At 40.3% G+C, this 14,144-nt stretch overlaps 1 protein-coding gene across 3 annotated transcripts in view; it reads left to right on the plus strand.

Moving 5' to 3' along the window:
- Kif6 (kinesin family member 6) overlaps positions 1 to 14,144 on the plus strand; it is a 323,846-nt gene that overhangs the window by 76,595 nt on the left and 233,107 nt on the right. For all 3 annotated transcript variants that reach the window (XM_059281632.1, XM_059281633.1, XM_059281634.1), the window contains one exon: positions 1,254 to 1,383. In XM_059281632.1, coding sequence (XP_059137615.1) covers positions 1,254 to 1,383 — 130 coding nt within the window. The remainder of the gene's footprint in view (positions 1 to 1,253; positions 1,384 to 14,144) is intronic.

Below are 14,144 nucleotides of genomic sequence, written 5' to 3' on the forward strand. Positions count from 1 at the left end.
GACAGTTACGGCTACCTAACCACTTTCTGATTGGACTTGAGGCCTGTTCCTCAGGAGGGAAATTCCTACATGATACTATGTTGTTAATTTGCTAAATGGCCATGCTGTGAAATTGCCTTTTGAACATTCATGTTGATACCCATAAACGTGGGCATTTTCTCGGGTCTATGGGTACCCATCCCTTTGCAGTGGCTAGCAGTTGGTGCATAGATGTATAATTAGCCAAAGTGCCAAGAACAAAAAATTTTACTACTCAGCCCTATGTGGGGCATGTTTATCAACCTTGTCCCCAGTAAGGTTGGTGAGGAAATGGTATGTCCACTTGCTTTTTCTTTAAAGAGGAAGTGTCCCAGATGGTACCAGCCTTTCCTCAATACCACGAATTATAAAGTTTGGAGCAAGTGAAACTCACACAGAGATGGCCTTTGGCAGACCCTGCGAATGATGCATTCTCTTGGAAGGGAACTCCTAGCCACTCAAAGAATCCAATCTGCAGGTCTTTGGAGCAGAGTTGGAAGTTTTCTAAACCTTGTTTGCTGCAAGAAGCCCGGAAAGGACCCGGAGAGAATGTCAACTGCTGTTTCTGGGAGCAGAGCTGGAAGGGAGCAGGCTGGCTCTGGGACACCCTAAGGTAGCTGTAGTAGGAGATATGATTCCACAGCTAAACCTCTGGTGGAAGATGTCATAGAAGGAAAGAGACGAGGACCTAGAAATGGATTTAGTGGACAAGCTCATCTTTATTATAAACGTTTTGACAATGGTTTTCATGCCTTGATGAGAAAAATCCAAGCGAATCCCTCCAAGAGGGATGATGGCTACCCCTGGTTTTCACCCTGTGCAAGCTGACTGTGCTGTAGGATGTCAGGTACACTGGGCATGATAAGACCAAATGAGAAGATCTGGATTATGACCCCCTCCCCCCCAAGAAATGATATCACTTCATTCCTTGATACAGAGGTAGAAAGTTAACAGCTTTCTGTTTAACTCAATAAAACATGTGTTTTAAGGTAATTTAGTGACCTGGAGATTGTAGTGATGGGCAGCTCTCCATTGGGTGGTTAATATCTTTTTTCCAGCTCAGGGCTATTTGAAAGCACTGTCGGTGTGGGGGGGGATCAGTTTTGAGTGCTAATTCAAAGGTGTCTGGTGTCTCCTGTGTTTTGTTCGTGCTAGATGGTTGTGAAACGTGATTGCTGCAACATTTCCAATTCTTCTCTCCAGCACCTTGTTCTCTCACTTCCTTTCCCCCCCAGGAAAGTGACAACATTGGAGGATCCTGATCAGAACATTCACCTGAGAAACCTGTCTCTTCACCAGGCAACAACCGAGGAGGAAGCTTTGAACTTGCTCTTCTTGGGGGACACCAACAGGATGATTGCAGAGGTAACAGGCATCTCTCCTCAAGTGACTTTTCCAAAATTGTCAGACATAATAGAATCTGGAGGCTGCAAAGACCTTCAAAATGATATTGTTCTCATGTTGCAAACTAAGAAACCTGGATCTGTAGAAATGAGATCTTCCCTGGGTCACCTAGTGTGGTGGTTAGTTTTAATTGTCAATTTGAAACAGTGTAGAATCACTTCGGAAGAGAGTCCCAGTGAGGGGTTGTCTGCATTGGGTTTGCCTGTGGCCCCAGTAGGGGAAGACCCAGCCCACTGTGGGTGGCACCATTCCCTAGGCTGAGCACAAGCAAGCAGGAGCATATGAGCAGTTGTTTCTCCTTGCTCTTGACTGAGTGAGATGTGACCAGCTATCTCCAGCTCCTGCCGCCATGACTTTCCCATGGTGATAGATGTGACCTGTGATTGTAAGCTAAAACAAATCCTTCCTGCCTAGTCCCACTCTTGAAGTGTCCGTTCTTTATTTTGGTGTAAGATAGGAAGCTGGAAAATACACTACATTTAAAGGTCTCTAGTTTCCCTTCACATTGTGGGAATCCCCTCCTCCACAGCAGTCTGTTGAAGGTCAGGTTCAGTGAGCAGGGTCAGACACCTGGACCTCCTTGTTCCCAGCCCTCTGCTTTCTACTTTGCCACATTGTCTGTCTTTTCCCTTTTCTGTTTTTCAATTTAATACAGATTGTTTTGTATCTAATCAATGACAACCCATAAAACATCTTAATTTTAAGATGCATAATTTTGAAATTGAAAACCATAAGGCCCAGTTCATTCTTCGTACTCAGATTGTCCGTCTAGTGGCATGTGTTTATTGCAGAGGTAACAGGCATCTCTCCTCAAGTGTGTATTTATAAAACACACAGAAAATCCCATGAAACACAGGAAGTTGGGTGTCGTATGTCCCAGGGCATATTTGGACATACTTATACTAAAAAGCATCCTTTGTTTATCCGATGTTCAGATTCAGCTGGGTTTCTTTGTTTTGTCTGAGACCCCTAGGCAGCAGCCAGGATTGACCCAAACCTTGACCAGTTACTGGTGAGGGTTGGAGGGTCATGAGGCACCATTCAGTCACACCCAACTGAAAGGAGCGGATATAGTGTTAAAGGTGATGCTGGTGGTGGTGCTGATGGTGGTGGTGGTGATAACAAGTCTCTTCAGGGCACTTACAGCTACCATAGTGACTTTCTTTTTCATGTTTATAAAAATTATTCTGTGTGTATGACTCTTTTGCCTGCTGTGTGTCTGTGCACCTTGTGTATACCTGGTGCCCAGGAAAGCCAAATCCCCTGGAGCTGAGGTTAAAGATGGTTATGAGCCTGCCTGTGGGTGCTGGTAATCAAACCCAGGTCCTCTGAAGGAACAGCCAGTGCTCTTAACCACTGAGCCATCTCTCCAGCCCTGGGACTTTCTTTTAAATCATCCTTTCAGACATCATAGTTCATATTATTGCTGATGGCGAGTGGAAAGTGGGAATCTAGCTAGTCAGAGAAGTCTCCATTGAATGATGTGTTTTCTGCTGGGTGCCCACCTCTGGAATGCACTCTCCTGAGACATGGAAGTGATAGACCCAGACTCAGACCCTGGAAGCATGCTGTTGACATCTTATTACCCTTAGGAATGGGGCCCTTAGTATTGTTGACATTTTTCTACTAATTTTGGTGTGTGTGTGTGTGTGTGTGTGTGTGTGTGTGGTGTGCATGTGTATGTGCTCACACACACAGATGGAGGCCAGAGGTTGATGTTAGGTCTCTTCCTAATTCTATATAGTTGTGTACTGAGGCAGGAGCGCTCACCTGAAGCCAGAGCTCACCATTTGGCTAGTTTGGATAACTAGCTTGATTCAGAGGTCCCTGTCTCCACCTTCTGAGTGCTTGCAGTATAGACAAGCTGTCCCTACATGCCCAACACTGTTGTGGGTATTGGGGGACTGAACTCTGCCCCTCACACTTGTGAGACAAGCACTTTACCTGTTGTCTTAGTTACTTTTCTATTGCAATGGCAAAGCACCAAGGCAACTTACAAAAGAAAGCATTTCATTTGGGGCTCACTGTTTCAGAGGGCTGGAGTCCATGACCATCATGGTGGGGAGCATGGGAACAGGCAGTTAGGCATGGTGCTGGAGCAGTTAGCTGAGAACTCACATCTGAAACAGCAATCATGAAGCAGGCCAAATCCTTCACAAACAGTTCTACCAGCTGGTGACTAAGCATCTTCATTTCAAATATATGAGCCATTTCCCTTCAAACAACACACACTCTGAGCCATCTCCCCAGCCAGTTATTTACTAACTGGATTGTTTTAAATACACTGATCACCTTACGTAGGCTGAGTTTAAGTGACATGTGCATTTAAGGGCTTCTGAATTGATTATTTCACTGGAAGAAAGTTCACCTAAGTTTTCATCTCTGAGTATCTCACTCTGTTTCCTGTTCCGGTTTGTGTTCAGTGCTTCAGTGTTTCGCCATGAGGTCATCTGGGTCACTCTTACTGTTTCCAGTAACTGAAGCTGATGGACTAAAGGCAGATTAAAAGTGAGGAAAGACGTGAGGAATCGACGGTCTGTACGCAGGTTTAGTGGCAGCGAGCCAGGGGATGCAGAGTGCAGAAGGACTTATGGGAAGGGGAAGCCGTTCCGAACGCCGCGGTGACACGAGCTGGCCCAGCCTCAGTCTGGCCTTCCTCGAGGGTGACTCTGCTTGTGGCAGCCTTGCTCTGTCTTCAGTGAGTTCTGGAAAAGCTCTGACCCTCTTCACCACAGCCTCTGACCATTTGTTACTTCTGAGTTATGCATTACATTTAGCTCCCTGTGGGGCTGGGGAGGCAGCTCAGGAGATGAAGCACCTGCCATGTGAGTGTGAGAACAGGAGTTCAGATCCCAAGAACCTGTGAAGAGGCCGGGCAGCTATGGAGGCCGCCTGTAACCCAGCACTCGGGAGGTGGAGGCAGGATCCCCAGAGCAAGCTGTCTAGCTTCAGTAGCTGGAATTGGGGAAACTGATGACCAGGGGTTTAGTGAGAAATACAGCTGTAGGAAATGAAGAGTGACTGAGGATTGCATTCAGCATCAGCTTTGGGCCTCAATACACACACACATACATCACACACACACACACACACACACACACACACTATACACATACACTGTGCATACACACACCATATATACACACACTGTACACACACACACACCCTACATACACACACACTGTGCGTACACACACCATATATACACACACTGTACACACACACCCCCTACATACACACACATACACTGTGCATACACACACCATATATACACACACTGTACACACACACACCCTACATACACACACACATACACTGTGCATACACACACCATATATACACACACTCTACACACATACACCCTACACACACACACAATACATACCATATATACACACCATATACACACACCATACACATATACCATATACACAATACCATATATACATACATACACACACACTATAGACACACACACAATTCACACACCATATATGCACACACTACACACATAACACACATACACACACATACATACACACACCAAACACACATACCATACATACATCCCATGCACACACACCATACACACACATACCATACACTACACACACCATACATACACATACACACTATACACACACAATATACATACACACTAAACACACACACTATACACACACACCATACACACACACACACACACACACACACACACACACACTTACACACACTTTGTTTAGTTGACTCTATACAGAATTTCTGAGCATTTTAAAAAGATTTAAGAAATGTCCTTTGTGAAATGTACCTGACAGGTTCCCACTCACAGGCTCACCAGTCTTTTTCCTATTGCTTGCTGGGGATTTATTGACTAATAATCTCATGAAGGCCTAAAGCCCCACGTGGTCCAGTTCTAGTGTTAATCCATTAATATCTGTTTAATGAGCTCATCTTTTCTGTGTTTGCCTGTGTTTTTTCTTTGATAAATCAGTGATCATAGTCACACCATCTAGCAGACTTGTCATGTGAAGTAGACACTTTACACACATTTTTAAAAATTGCATTATTTATTCCCTTATTCGTTTATGTGTGTGTATTTGTACATGTGCATGCACATGCCAAAACACACACATGTGCCGAAGGACACCATGTGGGTCCTGGGGATCAACCTCGGGTCTCCACCGTTGGCAGCAGCTCCCTTTCCCACTTAGCTGGCTCCCTTGCTCTCCACGCATTGTTTCCGGTTCTTAATTTATTGGGGAAACTGAGGTTGAAGGAGCTTTGTGTCTCGCGGAAGCTCGCACAGCTTAGTGGGTGGCTCTGCCCCTTCCCTCTGGCTCTGAAGCCATGTCCCTTCATGCCACGACCACCACACCAACATCTGTCAGCTATCCCAAGTATGAATGTACTTCTGAATTATCGGAAAAGTATTCCAAGTATTTAGCACTTCCATTTATCTCTCGAATTCAATGAAAGCGACCCCTTACACGTGAAACTATAAATGAGGACTGCCGGCCCCTGGAAATCCCGTATTATTCGGTCTCTGGCAAGCCTGTCTTGGATCACAGGCTAGCTGTCAGAATGTAATTTGTCAGCACAGAATGAGCTTCCCATGATAAAAAGAACACACTAATCATTTCTTAAAAAAAAAAAAAGTTCCCAGTTTCCTTTTACACAGACATCTCTAGGGATTGCCATGGAAACCAGAAAACATTTGCAAAACAAAGTCGGAATATGTAGGACACAAGGTGGAGTGTGCTTTCTTTTCATAGCCAGCCTCTTACAGAAAAGTTATTAAAACTAACTCATACTTATCCAGAAGCCTTAACTTCTGCAATCCTACCACTGTTTTGAATAATACTTGATTATGTCCTGAGGGAGATTTTTTTCCAGTTGAGTGGCTAGGCCAAATGAATATTGTTTTTGGTTTTTTGTTTTTGTTTTGTTTTTTTTTTGGTTTTTTTTTTTTTGGTTTTTCGAGACAGGGTTTCTCTGTGTAGCTTTGCGCCTCTCCTGGAACTCACTTGGTAGCCCAGGCTGGCCTCAAACTCACAGAGATTCACCTGGCTCTGCCTCCCAAGTGCTGGGATTAAAGGAGTGCGCCACCACCGCCTGGCCCAAATGAATATTGTAAAAATCGAACTGTGAGTGACCCCACCCCCAGGCCCACCGGTAGCTGATATGACTTGATATATCCTAAGTCTCCTACTTGAGCTTTTCCTATCAATTAGTCAAACATAATTGAATAAGGTATGCTGTACCTGCTGCTCAGGCCATCTACTTCCCTCTGTGTCCATTGGCATGTTCCTGGACTAGCCCTGCTCTCCAGCATTCTCTGCCCACACATGGCGGAGTGTCAAGCTGGACTAAAATGTCCCACAGTACTTACAAGCTGCAGTTTCAGCCTTGGTGGATTTGAAATGAACTTCACTAAGGTGGGCAGCAGTGTGAACCTACCACTGAGATGATCAGATGAAGTATGTAAGATGGTTGTCAACTTGACTGTATCTGGAATGAACTATAATCCAGAAATGGAGGGCACACCTGCAGTCCGGATCTTGAGGCAATAAGCCACATATCTTTATTCCAGACCTTGAGGCTGGAAGGCACACCTTTAACCTGGGTCACACCTTCTGCTGGAAGCCTACATAAGGACAATGGAAGAAAGAAGGGTTTGATCTCTGCCTGCTTGCCCTCACCTTGTCAGCACATCCGTTCCTTCACTGGCACTGGAGCCTACTTCTCTGGGACTCCAGCACATATGGCAGACCAGCTGAGACATCCAGCCTTGTAGATGTAACCAACCTTCTTATTAAATAAGAAACACAGAACCAATGCAAAGAAGAAAGCCAAGAGGTCAGAGCTAAGAGCTAAAACCTTACCCTTCCTCCTGCAGTGGTCCTACCTCTCCGAACTCACTACCCCTGTGTTAATGTCTTTATATAGTGTTCCTGTTCTGCCTTCTCATTGGTTGTAAACCCAACCACATGACCGCCTTGTCACGGCCTGTCTGTATAGGCCTTCAGGTTTTCCTTGCTTGGTATTGAGATTAAAGGCATGTGTGTCCAATAATGGCTGTATCCCTGAACACACAGAGACTTATCCAGCTCTGCATACCAATTGCTGGGATTACAAGTATACACCACCACTGCCCTGCTTTCCTATGGCTTGCTAATAGCTCTGACCCCCGGGCAACTTTATTTATTAACATACAAATAACATTTTAATACAAATAAAATATCACCATATTTCCCCTTTTCTATTTTAATAAAAAGGAAAAAAGAAAAAGCTTATAACTAACATAAGAAAAACTATATACAAAAGTACAATAACTATATACAATATATACAAGTAATAAATACCTAAACAATGTCTAGTTCATTTGTATTTGACAAATTCAGAGAAAATAATTCCATTATCTATTCTATTGTATCTAATTCACTTTCTATCCTAATTAATCGTCAACTATAACTAACTAATCTTCAACTCCCTCAGAGACCCAAGAAGGAAATAGTATTAGCTAACAAAAAAAAAAATAAAAACAGGAAGTATATGCAAGCAACTTCCAAAAACTTGTGAGTTGACAGAAACAGCCAGCTGCCTGGACAATCATCTGAGGTTTCACCGCAGTGTTGGGGCATCATCTTCAGCCTATAGGCTTAGCATATCTGACAGACTCATTTGTGAAGTAGAATGTACACAAGGTCAACAGTTCAACCTCACATTGGGTGAGAGCAGTCTATATACCAGAAATACCTGAATTCCACTAGTTTCATGTCATGATTCAGGGTTTTAAATTCTGGAAATTGTTGATGTTTTTTTAATTCAGCTGTCCATTCTTCTTGGCTATGTGTGTATGTGGCTTCATTTCAGCATCCCGTTCTTCTCCACATCCCTCTATTAAATGCCATTCTTCTGTTGAGAGGTGTGAGCTTAATTACTCTTCAAGAATAACTGTTTCAGCTACCTCCCCATTGCATATCAGAAGCCATCGGCCCACTGCCTGTTCAGCTGCCTTCGAAGAAAAGGGCACTGTACCTTTCCCGGATTACGAAGGCCACTTCAGGGATGGTGCCATATTGTCCTGGCCTCAGAAGATGCCTTTTGATAAAGCCATAACCACACTTGTTTTGACAAGAATCAGTAGTCCTTTGTTTCCTGTCTTGTCTGTCCTGTTCGTCAGCAGTTGATTTGAGGACACTTTGTTGTCCATGGCTAACTTTTGCTACAATGAAAGTTAACTCCAATTACAGTTTTTTCAATGCCCATATTTTCTCTGAAGTAGATTGGTACTGTCAGGAGCCGACATGTCTCATAGTCATAACAAAAAAGAAAATTTTTCTAAGTTATTAAAACATTTTAAATGCCATATTCTGTAGATCTCTGAAGGGTTTGAAGATAACCTGTCTATCTAAAATATATCTACTCAATCTTGAAAACATACCTAATATAACTACAAGTTCTATTATAATGTCTAAGTACTAACTTTCATTTCTTTATATCCTAATAGTTGGTAATAACAACATTCAAGGATTAGAAAATTGCATTACATTGTTAAATGAACGGTACAATTAGAAATATACATATAGCATTTTCTAATAATATCAACTTCAATATATATAATTTGTATACAATATAAAACAATCCAATCCAATGTAAAGTATTTACATTTTTTTCTTTCTTTCTTTCTCTTTTTTTTAAAATAAGAACCTTAAATCTAATCTCCTTTGCTTAGCCCTTTTCCTCACCCTTTACAACAACTTGTAACCAACCCCCCTAATCAATGAAAATTATCCCAGACCCAAAACCCATTAAAAGACCTAAAAGACCAAAAAAACCAACCACCCCACACCACCTCTTTAGGAATATGGGCGTCGTATTCTTGAAATTGCTTCCTGCTGGGTATGGGCGAAGTTATCTTTATCCTGAAAGAAAAATTTTAGGTTAATTGTCAAATTCTAGGAAAGGTAACTATATCCTTCGTTATCCAGTCTGTGTATAATGCCAAAGTTCAGGGTTTATCTCAAATCCTTATTCAAGTAGTCTTTGAGACTGAATCATCTCAGCTAGCGCTCTCAAAATTGCTCTGAGCACTTTGTAGTTCAAAGCTGATCTGTAGATGATGTTTGTCAGCTTAGTGATGTTATTATTGTCCATGTGGAATTGTTGTTGTGGGGCCCCATCTTCTTCCTGGAGACTTCAGTTGATGTTAGGCCTGACCGTGATTTCCTGCAAAAAAATGATAAGAGACTCGAACACAAAGACTATATATGCGGCTTTTTAGAATTAGTTAGTACTCTATATGACCATTTATATCTTAACAAAGTTTAAAATGTATATATATCTATATATATTAATCTTGTAAATTTTGATATAAATTTCATACTTTAAGAAAAGTTTAAAGAATCAGAATAGAATCAAAGAGTTGAGATTAGTAATAGAATAGTCCCTTAATTAATTTGGCTTTTCTCCTGTCCCATAGCAGAAGATGGCTCTTTTTCTCTGGCATGATACAGGGAGTCTGTATTTTCCTTTTAACAACATGCTTGAGTTTAAAGAAGGAGCGAGCCATTCTCCAACTCCAAAGTCAGCTTTAAATTTTAATTGAACTGGGACTATTAGAAGTTAAATAGTGTTAAATCTTTAAAGAAAAGCAGAAACAAACATTTAGGAAGACATAAAATTTTTTAGATAACATACCCATACGCCATTTCACTCTGTTTCTTAGGATAGATGATTTGTCCCTTTTCTTCAGTTGTCTCATTTGTCCAGTGTTCTTCAAATTCCTTAACCTTCATTCTCCTAAAAGACAAAAACAAAAACCTTTCCCCAAGGTTTTTTGGGGATGTTCCTTTTTGGCAAGTTACTATCTGATTAAATGAAAAGATATATGTTACTGGTGTAAGTTAGTTTAAATTGGATGTTCATGATAGTTGATGAACTATCACCTCCTCTAATTAAGAGGTCTCTCTTGTTCAAATCGAACCTTTATCAATTTTGATGGTACCCACAGCTTATCTTCTCCTGTAGAAATAAAAGCAAACCTCGTCCCCAATGTAATACATATCCTGGTTTCCATTCTGAGGTCAGCACATCCTTAAAGTATATAGGTTGATTTAATTCTGTAGTTTTTTCTATTATCCAATGTCTCTCTGCAGCTGTTGTTCCTTTCTCATTGGCATTGAGAAAATTCAAAGTTAATAGAGCATTATGTAGTCTATTTCTGGGGGTTTTTGTTACTCCTTTATGTTTATTTAGCATATCCTTTAGAGTTCTGTTTGATCTTTCTATAACTGCTTGACCTGTAGGATTATGTGGTATACCTGTAATATGGTTTATATTATAATAAGCAAAAAACTGTTTCATTTTAACAGAGACATATGATGGAGCATTATCAGTTTTGATTTGTGCAGGTATACCCATAATGGCCATAACTTCTAGCAAATGAGTGATTACAGAATCAGCTTTTTCAGAACTCAAAGCAGTTGCCCATTGAAATCCTGAATAAGTATCAATAGTGTGGTGTACATATTTCAATTTTCCAAATTCTGCAAAGTGAAACACGTCCATCTGCCAGATTTCATTCCTCTGAGTACCCTTTGGGTTACATCCTGCTGGTAATGGCGTTTGATTGTAGAAGGAAAAAGTAGGACATTTCTTTACTATTTCTTTGGCTTGTTGCCAGGTTATGGAAAAATCCTTTTTTAAACCTTTACTATTTACATGATGTTTTTTATGAAATTCTGAGGCCTCCAGCACATTTCCTATCAATAATTTATCAATCTCATCATTGCCTTGTGCTAGAGGGCCTGGCAGACCAGTATGGGATCGAATGTGAGTTATATATAAAGGATGACTCCTTTTTCTGATTGTATCTTGTAATTGAATAAATAATGAAGTTAATTCTGAAGTATCGTGGATAAATTCTGCAGTCTCAATATGTAATACTACTCTTTCAGCATACTGAGAGTCAGTTACTACATTGAGAGGTTCTGAAAAATCCATTAATACCAACAGAATAGCATACAATTCCGATTTTTGAACTGAATTATAAGGACTTTGAACCACTTTACTTAAATTTTCTGATTTGTAACCTGCCTTTCCTTGTTTGTTGGCATCTGTATAAAATGTATGAACTCCAGATATGGGTTTTTTCCTCACAATTCGAGGCAAGATCCAATCAGCTCTCTTTATAAAATCAATTCTATTGCTTTTGGGATATTTGCTGTTAATTTCTCCCAAAAAATTACTACAAGCTTTTTGCCAAGCTTCATTTTCTATCCATAATTTTTCAATATCCTCCTTAGTTAAAGGTACAACAATTTCTGCTGGGTCTATTCCTGCTAACTGACGAAGTCTCAATTTTCCTTTCCAAATCAAGTCAGAGATTTTTTCTACATAAGTTTTTAATTTTTTATTTGGTTTATTTGGTAAAAATATCCATTCTAATATAATATCTTCCCTTTGCATTAATATTCCTGTTGGAGAATGCCTAGAAGGTAAAATAACCAAAATGCAATCCAGCTTTGGATCAATACGATCCATGTGCCCTTCATGTACTTTCTTTTCTACCAAGGCCAATTCTTCCTCAGCTGCAGGTGATAATTCTCTTGGACTATTTAAGTCCTTGTCACCTTCTAAGGTTTTAAACAAATTATTCAGTTCATCATTTTTACCCCAACAATAGTTCTTAGATGAGAAATGTCTCCAAATAATCTTTGAAAGTCATTAAGAGTCTGTAGTCTATCTCTCCTAATTTGCACCTTTTGAGGTCTAATTTTTTGAAGTTCTATTTTATATCCTAAATAATTAATAGAATCTCCTTTTTGTATCTTTTCAGGGGCAATTTGTAAACCCCAGCAAGGCAAAATTTTCTTTACTTCTTCAAATATTCTTTCTAAAGTATCTGCATTTGAGTCAGCTAATAAAATATCATCCATATAATGATAAATTATAGATTTAGGAAATTTTTTACGTACCACTTCTATTGGCTGTTTTACAAAATATTGGCACAAAGTTGGGCTATTCAACATTCCCTGTGGGAGAACCCTCCATTGAAATCTTTTAACCGGTTGAGAATTATTATAAGTAGGCACTGTGAAAGCAAATCTTTCTCTGTCTTTTTCTTGTAACGGTATTGAAAAGAAACAGTCTTTTAAATCAATAACTATGAGAGGCCATCCTTTTGGTAACAGAGTAGGCAAAGGAATTCCAGATTGTAAAGAGCCCATTGGCTGAATTACTTTGTTAATTGCTCTAAGGTCTGTTACCATTCTCCATTTACCAGATTTCTTTTAAACAACAAATACAGGAGAATTCCAAGGGCTGGTTGATTCTTCAATATGATGAGCATTTAACTGTTCTTCCACCAGCTCTTGTAAAGCCTGGAGTTTCTCTGTTGTTAAAGGCCATTGCTGAACCCATACAGGCTTATCTGTTGACCATTTTAAAGGTAGAGCTGTTGGTGTTTTGGAAAATTATCAGTTGTGCCCTGTTCTTGTATGACATGGATGGCTGGTGAGCACTCATTAGAATAATATCTTTTAATATTTCTCTCAGAAACATGTACTAATTTATGATTTGTTTCTGAGATTGGAGGGATATTAATCTGAGTATTCCATTGTTGTAACAAATCTCGACCCCACAGGTTCATAGCTATGTTAGCCATATATGGTTTTAATTTTCCTTTCTGTCCTTCTGGACCTATACATTCAAGCCATCTTGCACTTTGTTTCACTCGAGATAATGTCCCAATTCCTAACAGTTGAACGTTTACCTCCTGAAGAGGCCAAGTTGGATGCCAAAATTCTGGTGCAATTATGGTAATGTCAGCACCTGTGTCTACCAGACCAGACAACAAAACACCATTTATTTTTATTGTTAGTTTTGGTCTTTGTTCATTAATAGAAGTTTGCCAAAAAATTTTCTTTATGTTTTTTCCTGAATTCCCTATTTTCTCTGTTTCATCATCTCGACTAACATGATTTATTCCTATAGACATTTAGTTATTTAGTTGCTTTGAGTAGGGGTTTCCTCTACAACTGCAGGAAAGGTTTGAACTGGATTTACTCTGGGGGCCTGCCTGAGGCCCCTCTGGGAGTTTCCCGAAGCTCGAGGCAGAGGATTACCCTGTCTGTCCCTTGTTGATCTACATTCGTTGGTCCAGTGTTTTCCCTTACCACACCTTCTGCATACTCCAGAAGGAAGGGGCATTCTGTTGCCAGTGTTCCTTGAAGAAACATTATTTCTAGGAATGACCTGTTTACAATCCCTTTTCAAATGTCCTTGCTTTCCACATCCAAAACATCTAACATTGCTCAAACCTTTTGAAATTGCTTTTCCTACCCACATATCATCATGGTCATAAGCCTCAACATTAACTGTATCTCTAATCCAATCTTCCAAAGGTGCAGATCTTGCCTTTAACGGCCTGATTATCCTTTTGCATGCTGCATTTGCATTCTCAAAGGCCAAAGATTCAATCATTATTTGATTAGCCTCTGAATTCGGGACCATTTTCTGTACTGCTGAAGTCAATCTTTGTAAGAAATCTGTGAAAGATTCTTTTGGGCCCTGTATAACCTTTGTAAATGACTCAGTTTTTTTTCCTGGTTCTTCAACTCTGTCCCATGCATTCAAAGCTGCCGTTGGACATAGAACTAGAGTTTGGACATCATATAAACTTTGTGTTTCTAGTGAAGCATATTGGCCTTCAAAAAATA

Source organism: Peromyscus eremicus, chromosome 16_21 (assembly GCF_949786415.1).
Source record: "Peromyscus eremicus chromosome 16_21, PerEre_H2_v1, whole genome shotgun sequence".
In the NCBI taxonomy this organism is placed as follows: Eukaryota; Metazoa; Chordata; class Mammalia; order Rodentia; family Cricetidae; genus Peromyscus; species Peromyscus eremicus.